At 42.4% G+C, this 18,338-nt stretch overlaps 1 protein-coding gene across 1 annotated transcript in view; it reads right to left on the bottom strand.

Moving 5' to 3' along the window:
• brsk2a (BR serine/threonine kinase 2a) overlaps positions 1–18,338 on the bottom strand; it is a 216,293-nt gene that overhangs the window by 85,968 nt on the left and 111,987 nt on the right. The window contains exon 2 of the mRNA XM_053642392.1: positions 7,634–7,728. Within this exon, the coding sequence (XP_053498367.1) occupies positions 7,634–7,728 (95 nt within the window). The remainder of the gene's footprint in view (positions 1–7,633; positions 7,729–18,338) is intronic.

Genomic DNA, 18,338 nt, shown 5'->3' with positions numbered 1-18,338 from the left:
ATATAATATAAATGTAATATCATTTATAAATATGTGGTTAAAAAAACCAGACAGCAGTAGTTTTAGTTAAACATGGCTAATATATAGTACAGTAAATGCCAATTTCCTGAACTGAAACAACCAGCAATATTTATTCAATAACATAGATTCCCAGATCAACTGTGAGCTCAGATAACTGTCTGTGTTGGAGTTTCACAAGTTCCCTGGGGTCTAGAGTTTCCTTCCCACTTCCCAAGTACATGCCAGTAGGTACATGAGCAGAGTGAATACTCTAAATTAATAAATAAATAGGTGTGAATAAGTGTGCGAATGTCTGTGTGTGTGTGTGTGTGTGTGTGCGCGCGCGATGTCCTTCAGTATAAGCTCTGGAACCACTGTAGACTTGACCACGATGACATCATTTAAAGCAGTGGTTCTCAAACTGGAGGAGGGGGCAGATGGTGCCGGGGGGCTACACAGAAATTCTACAACATTGTTTTTTTATTATTATTATAATTTTACCTGTATGTAAGTCGGGATTGTGAACGTTTACACTATGACGTACATAATAAATGGGAAATGTTAATAAATGAACTCAATTATACACAGCACAGTAAGACACAAACCAAACAGAGACACACACTTGTTGATTTACTAGTGTACAGTACTGTTAGCCACATACTGATAAAATATAAGACTGTTTAAAATGGATACGTTTTTAGATAGAGGATGTAGTCTCTCATCTGGGAAAGTTAACACAGAAGTGTGCAAAAAAGGAAACTGTGAAAATTTGATGACTCTAGGGGGCCACAAAGGGATACACCCTACACAAGGGGTTCCTCACGCTCAAAAGGTCTGACAATCACTGAAATAAAGCACCTTGTCTGTGGGCTCTCAAACTATGCAACTAAGATTTCATCATACTCACGCCATCCAATAGAGGAAATGTGCACCTGGGCATACTGTAGTGTGTTTCATTATTGTTCAGACTACCATCACATTAATGAATGATTTTTCCTTACATGACATTTAAACACACACCACACGATTTGCACAGATGTCTAAGTCCCTGGAGTTCATGGCATGTCATACATACGTCTTCGTTATATCTTATTGCATAAATCGACTTTAGTTTCATTCTGATGTATTATTGTTTTAAATGTCTTGCTCTTTAACCTTGTATCTACTAAAACCACTACAAAGCATCTTCAGTAATCGCATTATCCTGGTCAGGGTCACGGTGGATCCAGATCCTATCCCAGAAACACTGGGTGAGCGCTGGGAATACAACCTGGATGGGAAGCCGGTCCATCACAGGGCATCATGCACACACACACGCACACATTAGTCTCCTGGTTGTAGGAAAGGAAGGAAGGCTCTGAAACCACACTGATGAGCTCGTTAACTCTGTGAGGGGTCCTGCATGGCCAGGGTGAGCACAGCAAGTGCAGTGTGTAAGATGAAGAAATAGGCAGATTGTACGCTTGGATATTCTCATTTATCACGATTACACAAAATTTCAGGTTCTCGCAAAGGCCAGATCTGAGATTTTGATATTTTCATTATTACCACACTATATTATTAGTGGTGTTTGGGGGGTGTCAGGTTTCACAACCTGAAACACCTTTCTTACACCTTACCACTCTGCAACACTTTATACGTTAGAAGACATGTATATGTGAAACATTGTATAAGCAGTAAACACTAACACACCAACTGTTGCCCATCTGGACACATGTGAACAGCTGGTCTGGTCAGCTGTGGTCCTATGGTGGTCCCTTTTGAAAGATGGATGGGGTTGAGCAGGGCTGACAAATTGTACATAGTAACAGATGGGCTACAGTTAGTTCTTCTAGACCAACCAAAACAGTGCAGAAAGTAGATTAAGCAAACTGAAGCATATTTGGACCATGCGCTCCCTCGGGCAGTGGGAACTTCGCAGCATGGGGCCCATTTATATGGGCCTTGCTTTAATCACATCACACAGAGCCAGTGCTCTCTGCACTAATTAGGCGGTACTGAATTCAATATCAACAAGTTTCAGATCATTCGAGGGGCTGGAAGCAATCCATAATCTACAACAAAACTGCTTTATCAGATTGAGCTTTCACAGCACGTGACAGCACTTACTGTATGTGTGATATGAAAGGAAAAAAATCTGTTACTGAAAATAAGAACTGAAAAGCTGGTTGATTTTTTTCCTAGAACAGCATTTCTAAAAGAATTGTATTCCTCTTTTACCACAGATTTTTCCCATGCTATAAATGTGAGAGTTATTAAAGAACAACACATCGTACACTATATCCATTTAAAGTCACAATACAGTGAGGGAAAGAAGTATTTGATCCCCTGCTGATTTTGTACGTTTGCCCACTGACAAAGAAATGATCAGTCTATAATTTTAATGGTAGATTTATTTGAACAGTGAGAGACAGAATAACAACAAAAAAATCCAGAAAAACGCATGTCAACAATGTCATAAATTGATTTGCATTTTAATGAGGGAAATAAGTATTTGACCCCCTCTCAATCAGAAAGATTTCTGGCTCCCAGGTGTCTTTTATACAGGTAATGAACTGAGATTAGAAGCACACTCTTAAAGGGAGTGCTCCTAATCTCAGCTCGTTACCTGTATAAAAGACACCTGTCCACAGAAGCAATCAATCAATCAGATTCCAAACTCTCCACCATGGCCAAGACCAAAGAGCTCTGCAAGGATGTCAGGGACAAGATTGTAGACCTACACAAGTCTGGAATGGGCTACAAGACCATTGCCAAGCAGCTTGGTGAGAAGGTGACAACAGTTGGTGCGATTATTCACAAATGGAAGAAACACAAAAGAACTGTCAATCTCCCTCGGCCTGGGGCTCCATGCAAGATCTCACCTCGTGGAGTTGCAACGATCATGAGAACAGTGAGGAATCAGCCCAGAACTACACGGGAGGATCTTGTCAATGATCTCAAGGCAGCTGGGACCATAGTCACCAAGAAAACAATTGGTAACACACTACGCCGTGAAGGACTGAAATCCTGCAGCGCCCGCAAGGTCCCCCTGCTCAAGAAAGCACATATACATGCCCATCTGAAGTTTGCCAATGAACATCTGAATGATTCAGAGGACAACTGGGTGAAAGTGTTGTGGTCAGATGAGACCAAAATGGAGCTCTTTGGCATCAACTCAACTCGCCGTGTTTGGAGGAGGAGGAATGCTGCCTATGACCCCAAGAACACCATCCCCACCGTCAAACATGGAGGTGGAAACATTATGCTTTGGGGGTGTTTTTCTGCTAAGGGGACAGGACAACTTCACCGCATCAAAGGGACGATGGACGGGGCCATGTACCGTCAAATCTTGGGTGAGAACCTCCTTCCCTCAGCCAGGGCATTGAAAATGGGTCGTGGATGGGTATTCCAGCATGACAATGACCCAAAACATACGGCCAAGGCAACAAAGGAGCGGCTCAAGAAGAAGCACATTAAGGTCCTGGAGTGGCCTAGCCAGTCTCCAGACCTTAATCCCATAGAAAATCTGTGGAGGGAGGTGAAGGTTCGAGTTGCCAAACGTCAGCCTCGAAACCTTAATGACTTGGAGAAGATCTGCAAAGAGGAGTGGGACAAAATCCCTCCTGAGATGTGTGCAAACCTGGTGGCCAACTACAAGAAACTGACCTCTGTGATTGCCAACAAGGGTTTTGCCACCAAATACTAAGTCATGTTTTGCAGAGGGGTCAAATACATATTTCCCTCATTAAAATGCAAATCAATTTATAACATTTTTGACATGCATTTTTCTGGATTTTTTTGTTGTTATTCTGTCTCTCACTGTTCAAATAAATCTACCATTAAAATTATAGAATGATCATTTCTTTGTCAGTGGGCAAACGTACAAAATCAGCAGGGGATCAAATACTTTTTCCCCTCACTGTATTTCACGTTAGCTCACATTATCATTTACATTACAGCAACTATAAAGACATTCACACACCAGCCTCTTTTTCTCTCTGTTAAAGTTAATAAGACAAAAAAATGAAGCTTTTTTTTGTCAAGTTACCAAGAAACCATAAAACCAAGCATCTTCACGACTTTCCAGTGTAGGAAAACCTGTCACAGTTCCAAAGTGCTGACTCTGGAGAATGCTAAATAAACATTTTCTTTACAGAAAACTTCAACAAAACAATTACAGTCGTTGTTATTTTTAATCCATTTACAGTATGTGGCGAGTACGCCATACTAGTCCTTGTGAATGATCCGTTACCACGGAAATGATAACATATTAAGACATGCACGTTAATATACACCAGTGATTTGCCTTGCAGATGGAACTACTGTCAGAGCTCCTGTTATAGAAAATGAATCAATACTTTCTGACCAATCAGAAGGTATTTACAATGCCACTTATATACAGATGTAATAAAAATGTCTGTGCCATAGCGATCTTTCTGTGCGTCTGTCAGCAGGAAATAATGAAATATTACTAGGAATCAGGGTTTGTATATGGAGACTCTGGAATAACAGGAACTGGGATATAACACTCTCTCAATTATAATAATAAACTTGCCCAAAGCTTCATCACATGTAAATGGCAGAGTTAGAAAATTATCACTACAGTGCCTCTTCTTCTACGAGTCGCAGTCTCCGTAGTTGAACATACAGTGATGTGCAAAAGTCTTAGGCACGAACTTTATTATACATGTTTTATTTTAGGACTTCTACATTATGTGAGAGTTGTTCATGAGTCCCTTGTTTGTCCTGAGAAGTTAAACTGCCCACTGTTCTTCAGTAAAAAAAAATCCTCCAGGTCCTGCATGTTCTTTGCTTTTCCAGCATCTTCTGCATATTTGACCCCTTTCAGGGCAGTACTAACTAAACCAAATGCAGTTATGATGATCCTTCTTTTATTATTATTATTATTATTATTATTATGTGTATATGTGAGAATTCAACGCCCCTATGGTGTCTTTTATTATATCATCTGCACTTATAAGCACTTTTACCCAAAGCGCTTTACACTGTGACTCATTCACCCATTCACACACACACACTCACACACCAGTGGTAGCAGAGCTGCCATGCAAGGCGATAACTTGCCATCGGGAGCAACTTGGGGTTCAGTGTCTTGCCCAAGGACACTTCGGCATGTGGAGTCACGTGGGCCGGGAATCGAACCGCCAACCCTACGATTAGTGGACAACCCGCTCTACCACCTGAGCCACAGCCGCCATATAGTAGCCATTATAGTAGACGTTAAAGGAAAAATATATTTGAAACTATGGTTTTTATTTGTTTGCTGGCAATTTGTAAGCGCACCAAAATATTGTGCTACAGGCCATGGTTAATGAAAAATTTTTAACTACAGCATCATGATGTTTTTGTTATTGATAATTCTATCACATCCCATTTCATAACTCAGACAGCACAAATTGCTTTGAGAAAACACATTTTCCAGATTCCCTGAGCATGATGGCCAGTTCTGCCTCAAGAAAACCCGAATAGAAATCATGCGTTCCCACAACCAATCAGCCCAAGATTAAACACCAAAATGAAGCAACAGAGGTTCCACTGCGAGGTTGACTGATAACCAACCACGAAATAAGGGGTTTTAAACAAACCACTGGATGACTCACGATGAGGCTCTATTACCCAATAATAAGAAACCCATCATTTTATATGTCTCATGTGGAAGACAATTATCCTTAATCAGGTTACTGCGCCCTCAATTTCACTCACCATGTTCCCAAGGCCACTTCCATCTGAAGAGCTAATAATGGACTGAGCTTCGGCAGGGGTCTCATTTTACACGCAATAAATAATGCAGCAAATTTAGAGGTGTCACTCCTGTGTTCCTAAATTCACACGTTTTTATTGCCCACTTCAAGAGGGGAAAGCGTGGATGGGGAAAGATCATGATAGAACTAAAGAAACTGAGAGAGAGAGAGAGAGAGAGAGAGAGAGAGAGTGATGGCACTACCTATCTTCTGAGTAGATGGATTATGGTGAGTAACACACCTGTCTGTGTGAAATCTTAAGAGCATCATCCTAAACCTCAGACCTGCAAAGTCACTGCTCTGAGTTTCTTCCACTAACACAGGATTACACTTTTTCAATCAGGATTGCTTTTTCTTTTTCTTCCTTTGTTTCTTTTTTTTTTAAATCCCACTCTCACCCACTCTTGTAGACACTGTGACTGCAGTTATTTCACTTTTCACCTAATTCTACACAAAGAAGAGAGTCTTTTTCTTTTCGTTTTTTTTTTAAAAATACATACCATAACAAGCAGCAAATCTGTATAGAATGTGTCTGGTTAGTCATCTGAATGGGATTTTGAATACACGAACACATAAAAAGAATTTGTTTCCAGTAGGATTTAATTTTGCTTGCGCCGATCTAAAGAAATTTAATCAGGACTCGTTTTCATAAGGGACAACCCGCTCTCTCTTTCAGAAAAAGGGAAATCATGCCGTTTGTAAATCTGTCATTCCCCTTGGACATGAGTTCTGGATTAATATCTTTATGTTGATTCGAGCCATATTTGAGATTCAACCACCATGTTGCTGTGGATGCCTGGACTCCTTCATGCCAAACACCAGTACATTTCGGATCTGTCTAAAGCACATGCAGATCTGCAGAACCGGCGGTTATGTAGACGTCAGAGTTACCAGACTGGTTTAAGCCGATCATGGTTTGAAACCGTTCTAACTGATACAAAACATCTGGAACTAAACTAAACTAAAGATCTTGTTAGAAATGGGGTTTTATATTGGCTCCCGAGAGGCGCAACAGAACAGCGTTCGCCTTATTGTTGGGAGATTGCAGACACCATCATCGGTGTCCATGAGTTCATGTAGGTAGAAGAGGGCAGTTAGAGCATTGCTCCGAGTGTTACGCTGCCCTGTGATGGGGCATGAGCAGCAGTTTGAGCAGATGTGGTGGCTGGCTTTACGTGTCATGGAAGATGCACTTGCTAGACCTCACCCTCGCTGGTTAGTAGCTGTTCTGTGATAGGGGAGAGCTAGCTAGTGGGTGGGAATTGGCAAAATGACAAATTGGGAGAAAATGGAGTAAAAAAAAAAAAAGAAAGAAAGAAATAAACAAAGAAATGCATGCTTTATATTGGTAATGCAGCGGAGTATTTAATATTGTGCCATGAACTATCATTTCAACCTTCAAAAGCAAAACGAACACCACAAACTATGATCTGTGGAATTCTTGTACAATAAAAAAAAACAAACAGATGTTATACAGTTAAAGATGTTCAGAGTAAATGAAAATATTTATAAACACCACGTTGCATTAATCAGGGTATTGCGTCAGCTGGTGAGCTATCAAACTAATGAAACTTGTGATGTGTTCTTTCAAAAATCTTACTTTTTTTTTTTTTTTTTTTTTTTTAAACGGAGGAGGTACTGTCATTTACATTTACGACCACCTGAGAGTAAAAATGTCCCATGCCCACATCTTTATGCTTCCTGGTCCCTGATACACTCCTCATGTCTACACACTGATTCCGGTGGTTGAGACCATAACAAAACTCCACACTGCATCCAATCTAACCGCAATCTAACCAAGGCCGAAAAATATCATCATGCTTCATATCCTTTATCCGTTTAGTCTTTATTGACTTTTTCCTCTGTCTGGAGAGTTGTGCAGGGCTTACCTTCATTAAGACAGATTCACTGAGTTTCTCTCGGTTGACAATCTTTATAGCGACTTTCTGACACGTTACACAGTGTATTCCCAGCTTCACCAAGCCTGAAGAAAAAGAAGGGAGGCAAAAGTTACAAACTAATCAACGAAGTATTATTAAAAAAAAAAAAAAATTCCACATAGCAAACGCTTTCATAGACATTTTTACATTTCATAAACCAACCGCACTCAACACATGTCATTCAATCTCGTTTACAACAGCACGGTACACCTTCTGCTTCTGCTGATGATCCTACATGGGGTGGGGGGTGGGGGGTATGCATTTCCTAAAGGCAGTTTGTACCTCACACTTGCTTCAGTGGATAATCTCACCTGCATACTGTGGACTGCTGCAGAAATCATAATAAGCCATATTCACTTGAGCTGTGTATGTATTGAGAAGTTTTGCTGTGATTAATGTGAATATTACTACTAGGACTATTCATGCAGTAATATATTGGCAACACACTAAACCCCTATTAAATGTTCAATTCAATTCTTGTCATCTTCTCATTCATATAATCATATTAATCTGTTTGGTTTTCTTTTAACTTTCAATGGTCTCTTGTGTTATATGTTGCACGATATTACATTTCATAGCGATAGATAAAAAGCGATTTCGTTTTCAATGACATTTTCAAGCCATGGTTTTTCTTTCGGGTTTCAAGGTAAGTGCTTGCGTTTAAAGGCAGTGGTCGAAAAAAACTACTCAAGATGAACATGAGCAACCGTGGAGGCATTAAGTACATGCAGGAGATTTGCATATTCTGAATGGGGAGCTCAGAAAATTGACTAAAGCACGTGCATAACTCGGCTCTGAATATGAGTAACTTCCATCCATCTTCTATACTGCTTACTCCTTTTCAGGGTCACGGGGAAACCTGGAGCCTATCCCAGGAAGCATCGGGCACAAGGCGGGGTACACCCTGGACAGGGTGCCAGTCCATCGCAGGGCACAATCACCTACACACCCATTCATACACTACGGACACTTTGGACATGCCAATCAGCCTACCATGCATGTCTTTGGACTGGGGGAGGAAACCGGAGTACCCGGAGGAAACCCCCACAGCACGGGGAGAACATGCAAACTCTGCACACACAGGGCCACGGTGGGAATCGAACCGCCGACCCTGGAGGTGTGAGGCAAACGTGCTAACCACTAAGCCACTGTGTAAACATTGACACAACTTTTGGACTCCAGTTGCCAACTCTGAATACAGACCAAAGACAGTTCTCTGCTCATTCCAGGAACTCTTATTCACAATATACTTTTACTGAACATCTCTTTCTCTTGTTTACTTAGTACTGGCTTTATAGTATACAGCTGTAGAAGAGCAATGATTTACAATCCTACTATCCGGTGTCACCCAGAAGAGGACGGGTACCCTTGAGAATCGTTTAGGTTTATTCCTCATGTGAGGCGCACAGTGGCTGCACATTTGCGTCACACCGCTGTGGCTGGGGGGTTCGAAATCGAATCCTGTTCTTCCTGTGCTTTGGGGGTTTCTTCCAGGTAGTCCGGTTTCCTCCCCCAGTCCAATGACATGCGTTATAGGCTGAATTCCAAATTGTCCATCCGCGGTGTGTGTGTGCGTGAATGTGTGTGTGATTGTGCCATGTGATGCATTGGCACCCCATCCAGAGTGTCCCCTGCCTTGTGTCCCCAGAGCTCCCAGGGATAGGCTCCAGGCTCCCTGCAACCCTGTGTAGGATAAGCGGTACAGACAATGGATGTAATGTCTGGAGTCTTTCCTTGCCATACCAACTCTGGCTTGCTATTAGGGATCAAATTTTACATCGGGATTTCTGTAAAACGTCTGTAAAATGGCTACTGTTGTATTGTTGAAAGTGCTGAAATTCTGGCCGCACACAACTGTAACAGCCCTCTCCACACACAAACATGCACACACACACACACACACACACACAGCAGAGTACACATCCAAGGACTTTTTCTGACAAAAATCTTTATCCCGAAAGCCTTGCACTCTCTCTACAACTGTTGAGCAAGCGTTTTCAGCAGAGGTGAAAGCTGCTGCAAAGATTTTTCTTCCTGCGTCGTCTGGGCCCTAAGCGCTTATATCAGCGTGCACAGAGGAAGAGTTCAACGCCTGTGCTACACCAGATAATGAATATTTCATATCTTTATAATTACCTTAGACATGCGCATGTATTGCAGGGAACACAAAAAAAGACAGCCTAGAGAAAAAAGTGCCACGATTCCCAGCAATAGAGGATGAAGGGACATACAGTATATGTGGATAATGAAGTGTAGAGACTACACCCCACCAAGCACAATATCACTCGGTGTAAACACACTCAGACGTTCACATATTTCTGTTTGGCTTCCTAATGAGGAATAAAGCGAGAATGTGTTTGAAGAAGAGAAAAAGTGCGAGAGAAGCAAGCCACAGATAATTAAACATAGTAATAGCTTCACTAGAAGTGTGTGTTCGGGGTGGGTTGGTGAACTCATTAGGGTTTATGTGATCTTCCGAGGTCATACCGTAAGAGCAAAGCCACTGACAAACATGCTTCTCAACAGACCGCGACTGCACATGTAGGGGAATTCGATCAAAATTCATGCAGTGCTTCTGTGGTTGTACTGTAATACTGTGTGGAATTCTCCGAAATATATGAGCTGTATTATAATTGCATTAGAATCGCATTGTATTTACATTATTGTATTAGTTTTACAATTCTACAAGCTCACCATAACACTGAGCCCATTATGTGTGGTTAATATAATTGGTTGACACAATTCCAAATGATCAGGCAAGCCTAGATTTACCCAACCACAATCCATCGTTCAGATGCTTCTCACGTCATACAAGCAACCACTGAAAAGTAGTGAAGCATCACATATTCGTTACTTCCCCCCCGAGTAATCCAACCATTTTCTACTAGCGAATTTTATCAGGAGTTGGGAATAACTGGAGCACAAGAAGCGGGATGTTTGTTGAGATACTGGTGGGGGAAGAGTTACATGGCAACACAGCTCTTGCAACTCTTTCCTGAGTTTATCAATAGACCAGTGGTTCTCAACCAAGGGGGCGTGGAGAGATCGGAAGGGGGGCGTGAATTTTTCAAGAAAAAAACAGACAGGGCATCATTTGGGTACTCGGTGTATTTTATTGCTTTTCAAATAGAATATGCATGAATGGGAAAACTCCACGTTCGCTCTCCCTCTGTATTTTCTTTTTGCTGCGAAGAGGCGGAGTTTAGCTGTCAGTGCAGACCAGTGTTGCCAACTTAGAGACTTTTCAGACCCCTTTAGCGCCTTTTTTTTTTTGCCAAAAAAAAAAAGTGCCTAGCGACTTTTTGGACAAACCTTAGCGACTTTCTGTCTTATGTCACCAGTACTGTCCTGCAAGCGTGAGGTCTTGCTTTCCCACTGCACTCTCACCTCTCTCTGCGTCTGCTCTGTTCACTGAGTGTCTGAGAACCGGAGATTTAACAATGTCACATAAAATCATTCGTATGTGAATGTTTTTAGAACGTAAGACGAATGTAATGCAACATGTTTTACATGTAAAATAGTACACGTTATTACAGCCTAGTTCTCTTTTTCAAAGTAGTTATAGGGTTCAGAAACATTTTATATCCATTTATGTCCGTTATATAGTTTTATAAAAGTTCTTTTTTAAAAATCATAAAAGTTACGAAAAGTAATTTAAAAAGTATCTTTCTATCAAAAACAGATTATAGATTAGGTATATATATATATATATATATATATATATATATATATATATATATATATATATATGGGGCGTGCCACATGATAGGGAAGGCTGGGGGGGGGGATGCTTTAGATGCAAAAGGTTGAGAACCTCTGGGCTTTAGTTGCAAAAGGTTGAGAACCGCAGTAGACTGTTAGACCATGTTTAAGTGGATTGCTATTTATATGTACATGTATATGTCTAAGTGGTCATACATCTTATATATCTGCAAATCTGCGAAAACAATTCAGTGAAGTATTAGCTGACATACTGCATTGTACATAATGTGTCACAGGATGGATAGAAGACACAACGTACAGGATGCCATACACTTCTCAAACTGATCCATCCATCCATCTATTGTCTGTACCGCTTAGCCTACACAGGGTTGCGGGAAGCCACAATCACACACACAACCGCATACACATTCACACACCCATTCACACACTATGGACAATTTAGAGATACCAATCAGCCTACAACACATGTCTCCGGACTAGAGGAGGAAACCCCCAAATCACGGGGAGAACACGCAGACAGGCTGAAGTCAGGAATCGAACCCTCATCCTCGGAGGTGTGAGGCCACTAAACCAACGTTCCCCCTGAAACTGATCCATTTAGCTCTTGTTATTTTTGGTTTGGAATGGCATGGTGATGCAGCAGGTAGCGTTGCCACTTCACAGCTCCAGGTCTGACTTCCTGACCTCTGGTTATTGTCCTTGTGTTCTCCCTGTGTGGGTTTCTTCCAGATTCTCCAGTTTACTCCCTCTTCCCTCTTCCCAAAAACATGCCTGTCAGGGCTCTACAGTGCGACCATTTCAGTCGACTGAAAAGTACTTTCTGTGACTGTGATTAAATAGTCGCACCGGTGCGAGTGACCTGTTTGGAGTTGTATAATACGATCTCCTTAATCAACCGAACAAGTGTGCAAATACTGCAAAGAAGCCATTATGATGACAAGAGGAGCACATTTTGCCATGCATCCTGCCAAAACGACTGTCTGTATGAATTGTCTTATGACTTTGTAAACTAGCCTATAGGACAAACTTATAGGATTTTCATTCACACACGCTCGAACACCCATACACACCCACATACACAGACGAACATATCTCGCCTACTCGCTCAGACACTGCCCTGCTCTGTTTGAGGACGCAAAGAGGATCAGAGCAGCATGGAGGAATCGGACTGCATGACTGATCTGGCTGAGTGTGTCCTTCTCCTGCTGAGAAAGACTGGGCTAAAGGAGCTGCTCAGCACTGCGTGAGACAATTCCAAGGCTAAGAACCTTAGGGCACTGAGGGATTTGAAGCATGGTAAGACATAGCTGCTGACATCACCACCTTCACTTCCACTCCACCCTGCTGCTGTGTCCTTGAGCCAAAACACTTAACCTGGAGCGACTCAAACACTGTGCTTCAACTAAAGAACCATCCAACATGCGTATTAATTAGGGGAATGATAATGCACTGGTATTACTATTAGCTTCAGGCACTTTAAATTTACATTTTAAGGGTTTGTGTGTGTGTGTGTGTGTGTGATTGTAGTTTGTCTATCGTGTTATTACAAACGCAAACACTGAAGAAGCGTAAGCTCAGATCTCTGTGCTTCCTTCTTCTCTGACCCTGACAGTGAATAGCCAGGAGAGAAGAAATTCTGAAGCACAGATTAAAAATTTGGATAGACATCGCTTGGATGCTTATCTCTAATGCTCACGAGTGCGGCGTGACTGTAGAAAAACACACACGGTAAACAAGAGACACAGAGAATGCATGTTAAAGTAACAAGAACTGTTCGAAAAAAGATCAAAGTACAATAACACATACAGCACAGGTACACCTTCTACAGCACAGGTACACCTTCTACAGCACAGGTACACCTTCATACGGCACAGGTACACCTTCTACAGCACAGGTACACCTTCATACGGCACAGGTACACCTTCATACGGCACAGGTACACCTTCTACAGCACAGGTACACCTTCATACGGCACAGGTACACCTTCATACGGCACAGGTACACCTTCATAGGGCACAGGTACACCTTCATACGGCACAGGTACACCTTCATACGGCACAGGTACACCTTCATACGGCACAGGTACACCTTCATAGAGCACAGGTACACCTTCATACGGCACAGGTACACCTTCTACAGCACAGGTACACCTTCATACGGCGCAGGTACACCTTCATACGGCGCAGGTACACCTTCATACGGCGCAGGTACACCTTCTACGGCGCAGGTACACCTTCTACGGCGCAGGTACACCTTCATACGGCGCAGGTACACCTTCATACGGCGCAGGTACACCTTCATACGGCGCAGGTACACCTTCATAGGGCACAGGTACACCTTTATACGGCACAGGTACACCTTTATACGGCACAGGTACACCTTCATACGGCACAGGTACACCTTCATAGAGCACAGGTACACCTTCATACGGCACAGGTACACCTTCTATAGCACAGGTACACCTTCATACGGCACAGGTACACCTTCATACGGCACAGGTACACCTTCATACGGCACAGGTACACCTTCTACAGCACAGGTACACCTTCATACGGCACAGGTACACCTTCTATAGCACAGGTACACCTTCATACGGCACAGGTACACCTTCATACGGCACAGGTACACCTTCATACGGCACAGGTACACCTTCATAGGGCACAGGTACACCTTCATACGGCACAGGTACACCTTCATAGGGCACAGGTACACCTTCATACGGCACAGGTACACCTTCATAGAGCACAGGTACACCTTCATACGGCACAGGTACACCTTCATACGGCACAGGTACACCTTCATACGGTACAGGTACACCTTCATACGGCACAGGTACACCTTCATACGGCACAGGTACACCTTCTACGGCGCAGGTACACCTTCATACGGCGCAGGTAAACCTTCATACGGCGCAGGTACACCTTCATAGAGCACAGGTACACCTTCATACGGCACAGGTACACCTTCATACGGCACAGGTACACCTTCATAGAGCACAGGTACACCTTCTACAGCACAGGTGCACCTTCATACGGCACAGGTACACCTTCATACGGCACAGGTACACCTTCATACGGCACAGGTACACCTTCATAGAGCACAGGTACACCTTCATACGGCACAGGTACACCTTCATAGAGCACAGGTACACCTTCTACAGCACAGGTACACCTTCTACAGCACAGGAACACCTTCATACGGTACAGGTACACCTTCTACAGCACAGGTACACCTTCATACGGCACAGGTACACCTTCATACGGCACAGGTACACCTTCTATAGCACAGGTACACCTTCATACGGCACAGGTACACCTTCATACGGCACAGGTACACCTTCATACGGCACAGGTACACCTTCATAGGGCACAGGTACACCTTCATACGGCACAGGTACACCTTCATAGGGCACAGGTACACCTTCATACGGCACAGGTACACCTTCATAGAGCACAGGTACACCTTCATACGGCACAGGTACACCTTCATACGGCACAGGTACACCTTCATACGGTACAGGTACACCTTCATACGGCACAGGTACACCTTCATACGGCACAGGTACACCTTCTACGGCGCAGGTACACCTTCATACGGCGCAGGTAAACCTTCATACGGCGCAGGTACACCTTCATAGAGCACAGGTACACCTTCATACGGCACAGGTACACCTTCTATAGCACAGGTACACCTTCATACGGCACAGGTACACCTTCATACGGCACAGGTACACCTTCATACGGCACAGGTACACCTTCTACAGCACAGGTACACCTTCATACGGCACAGGTACACCTTCTATAGCACAGGTACACCTTCATACGGCACAGGTACACCTTCATACGGCACAGGTACACCTTCATACGGCACAGGTACACCTTCATAGGGCACAGGTACACCTTCATACGGCACAGGTACACCTTCATAGAGCACAGGTACACCTTCATACGGCACAGGTACACCTTCATACGGCACAGGTACACCTTCATACGGTACAGGTACACCTTCATACGGCACAGGTACACCTTCATACGGCACAGGTACACCTTCTACGGCGCAGGTACACCTTCATACGGCGCAGGTAAACCTTCATACGGCGCAGGTACACCTTCATAGAGCACAGGTACACCTTCATACGGCACAGGTACACCTTCATACGGCACAGGTACACCTTCATAGAGCACAGGTACACCTTCTACAGCACAGGTGCACCTTCATACGGCACAGGTACACCTTCATACGGCACAGGTACACCTTCATACGGCACAGGTACACCTTCATAGAGCACAGGTACACCTTCATACGGCACAGGTACACCTTCATAGAGCACAGGTACACCTTCTACAGCACAGGTACACCTTCTACAGCACAGGAACACCTTCATACGGTACAGGTACACCTTCTACAGCACAGGTACACCTTCATACGGCACAGGTACACCTTCTACAGCACAGGTACACCTTCATACGGCACAGGTACACCTTCATACGGCACAGGTACACCTTCTACAGCACAGGTACACCTTCATACGGTACAGGTACACCTTCTACAGCACAGGTACACCTTCATACGGCACAGGTACACCTTCTACAGCACAGGAACACCTTCATACGGCACAGGTACACCTTCTACAGCACAGGTACACCTTCTACGGCACAGGAACACCCTCATACGGTACAGGTACACCTTCTACAGCACAGGTACACCTTCATACGGCACAGGTACACCTTCTACGGCACAGGTACACCTTCATACGGCACAGGTACACCTTCATACGGCACAGGTACACCTTCATACGGCACAAGTACACCTTCATAGAGCACAGGTACGCCTTCATACGGCACAGGTACACCTTCATAGAGCACAGGTACACCTTCTACAGCACAGGTACACCTTCATACAGCACAGGTGCACCTTCATACGGCACAGGTACACCTTCTACAGCACAGGTACAACACTATATACACTTCTGTAAGACTTTACTGAACTGAAACATGTTTTTCTTTTGCATGCATTTCAATCACGATGTGTGGTTACACCCAAACGTGAAAAGACAGATGAGTGCATATAAAGATGGCATTCTGACTGTGGTGCAGGAGCATCGTGGACATTTTGGAAGCCAGTATTTGATTACAAACTGAATTTCTTAGGATTATGTCAATTTTGCTACAGCACATATCTTATCCAACAATGTGATCAAAGCATGACATTCAGTGTGTGAGGAATCACACGGTTTTTTAATTTTATTTTTAAAACTGGCTCCTTACCTAATATGATCTTTACAGGAGAGCAATGGAAGGTTAAAAAGTAAATAAAAACCATTTCCATTTTTTTTGGTGAAACATATTCATTTCTCTCCAGTACACTTGGCAATCTAGTGGAACAGATATTTTCAATTAGTATAAACAAGTGAATAATTTTATAGAAGCAAGTCTGTTATAAGATTAGTCAAGACGCTGTTGGGTTTCTGTACGTAGAGGAAGGGTGGAACAACTAATCAATAGAATAGATAATAATCGATAATTAAAATAATCGACAGTGACTTTTATTATGGACTAGTAACTCTGACTAAAATATTCATTTTGATTAAATATGTAGTTTGATGCTGTATTTAGCGATATTTAGAAACAAAAGTAATCGTGTGTTTTTAAGAGAGCAGTAACTGTAATGGAGTTATAAGACGTAATTGTATATAAATGTAAGAAGTGTCATACATGTACAGAATAAAGAATCATGTTACTGTGTTCAGATGAGTGAATGTGTGTGTTACTGCAGAACATTCAACCTCTTACCAGTTAACACTTAGTTTCTGCTTTTGTTTTGATTTTTTAGCATTTTTAATATAGTGATGTAACTTCTGCTTTAAAGCTTGTGGACAATCAGGTTTTTATAATGTTAATATTTAAAAAAAATCCGTCGCACAATGTTTAGCATAGCCTAGATAGCTTAGATGTTTGAAGGACAACGTCGGGCAGAATGTGGGGAAAAAAATACAGAAAATAAAAATCGGCCTTTTAATCCAAATAATCGAAGGAATAATCGACAGATTATTCTCGATATTATCGATCATCAACATAATCATTAGTTACAGCCCTAGTGTAGAGTATAATGATTGTGTTCGGCTGCTGGTAAGCAGGGGGAAAGGGGAAAGGGGAGGGGTGTAAGATGTCAAATGATGTTATATGGGATGAAAAAAATCTTTTTTTTATGCAGAAAAATCCAATCTGGGCCAAAACAATTTTTGCCTGTTTGCCAGAATTTAGCCACAGCCACATCTCCCAGGTTTTCCCCTCACTGCCACACAAGAGTCAGGGTAAAACCACCACCATCAGGAAAAAACTGAACAAAATAATGCTTCATTGGCTTGATAAACTACTGAAGAAGCCTCCATTTAAAAAAAAGAAAGCAAGAAAGACCTGTTTTAAATGTAAGAGAGAGGCAAAAGAGAAGAGAAATCAAACAAACAGTGAGAATGAAGAAGAAGAAGAAGAAGACAAAGAAGAAGAAGTGCATATGACAATGTTAAATGTTTTTTTATTTTATAAAAAAAAATAAAATAAAATGACAGCACAGACCACAGAAATGTGAATCTACGACCAGCTAAACTCAGCCCTCTCTGCAAAGAAAAAAAAAAAAACTTACAAAAAAACCATTTAAAAATCGGTTATGAAAAAATGCCCTTGTGACAGGTAAAACTTGAGAAAAATGTCATTTTGAATTGAATCTAGTTTGTTCTAAGAAAATAAAAACCCAAAATATTGTATTTAACGAAACCACGTCTCCCGATCCTGCATTTAATACACTGTATAGCTCCCTTACTGAATACAGCGCACTGTAATAAAGTCATTTATACGTTCAAAAGTCCTTTCAGACAAATCAAGTCACTCCAGATGTCCTGATGAACGAGAAGAAGAAACTAAAATCTTGATGA

This window comes from Ictalurus furcatus, chromosome 14 (assembly GCF_023375685.1).
Source record: "Ictalurus furcatus strain D&B chromosome 14, Billie_1.0, whole genome shotgun sequence".
Taxonomy (NCBI): domain Eukaryota; kingdom Metazoa; phylum Chordata; class Actinopteri; order Siluriformes; family Ictaluridae; genus Ictalurus; species Ictalurus furcatus.
The sequence above is the reverse complement of the archived record's forward strand: the minus strand, read 5'-3'. Positions and strand labels throughout refer to the sequence as shown.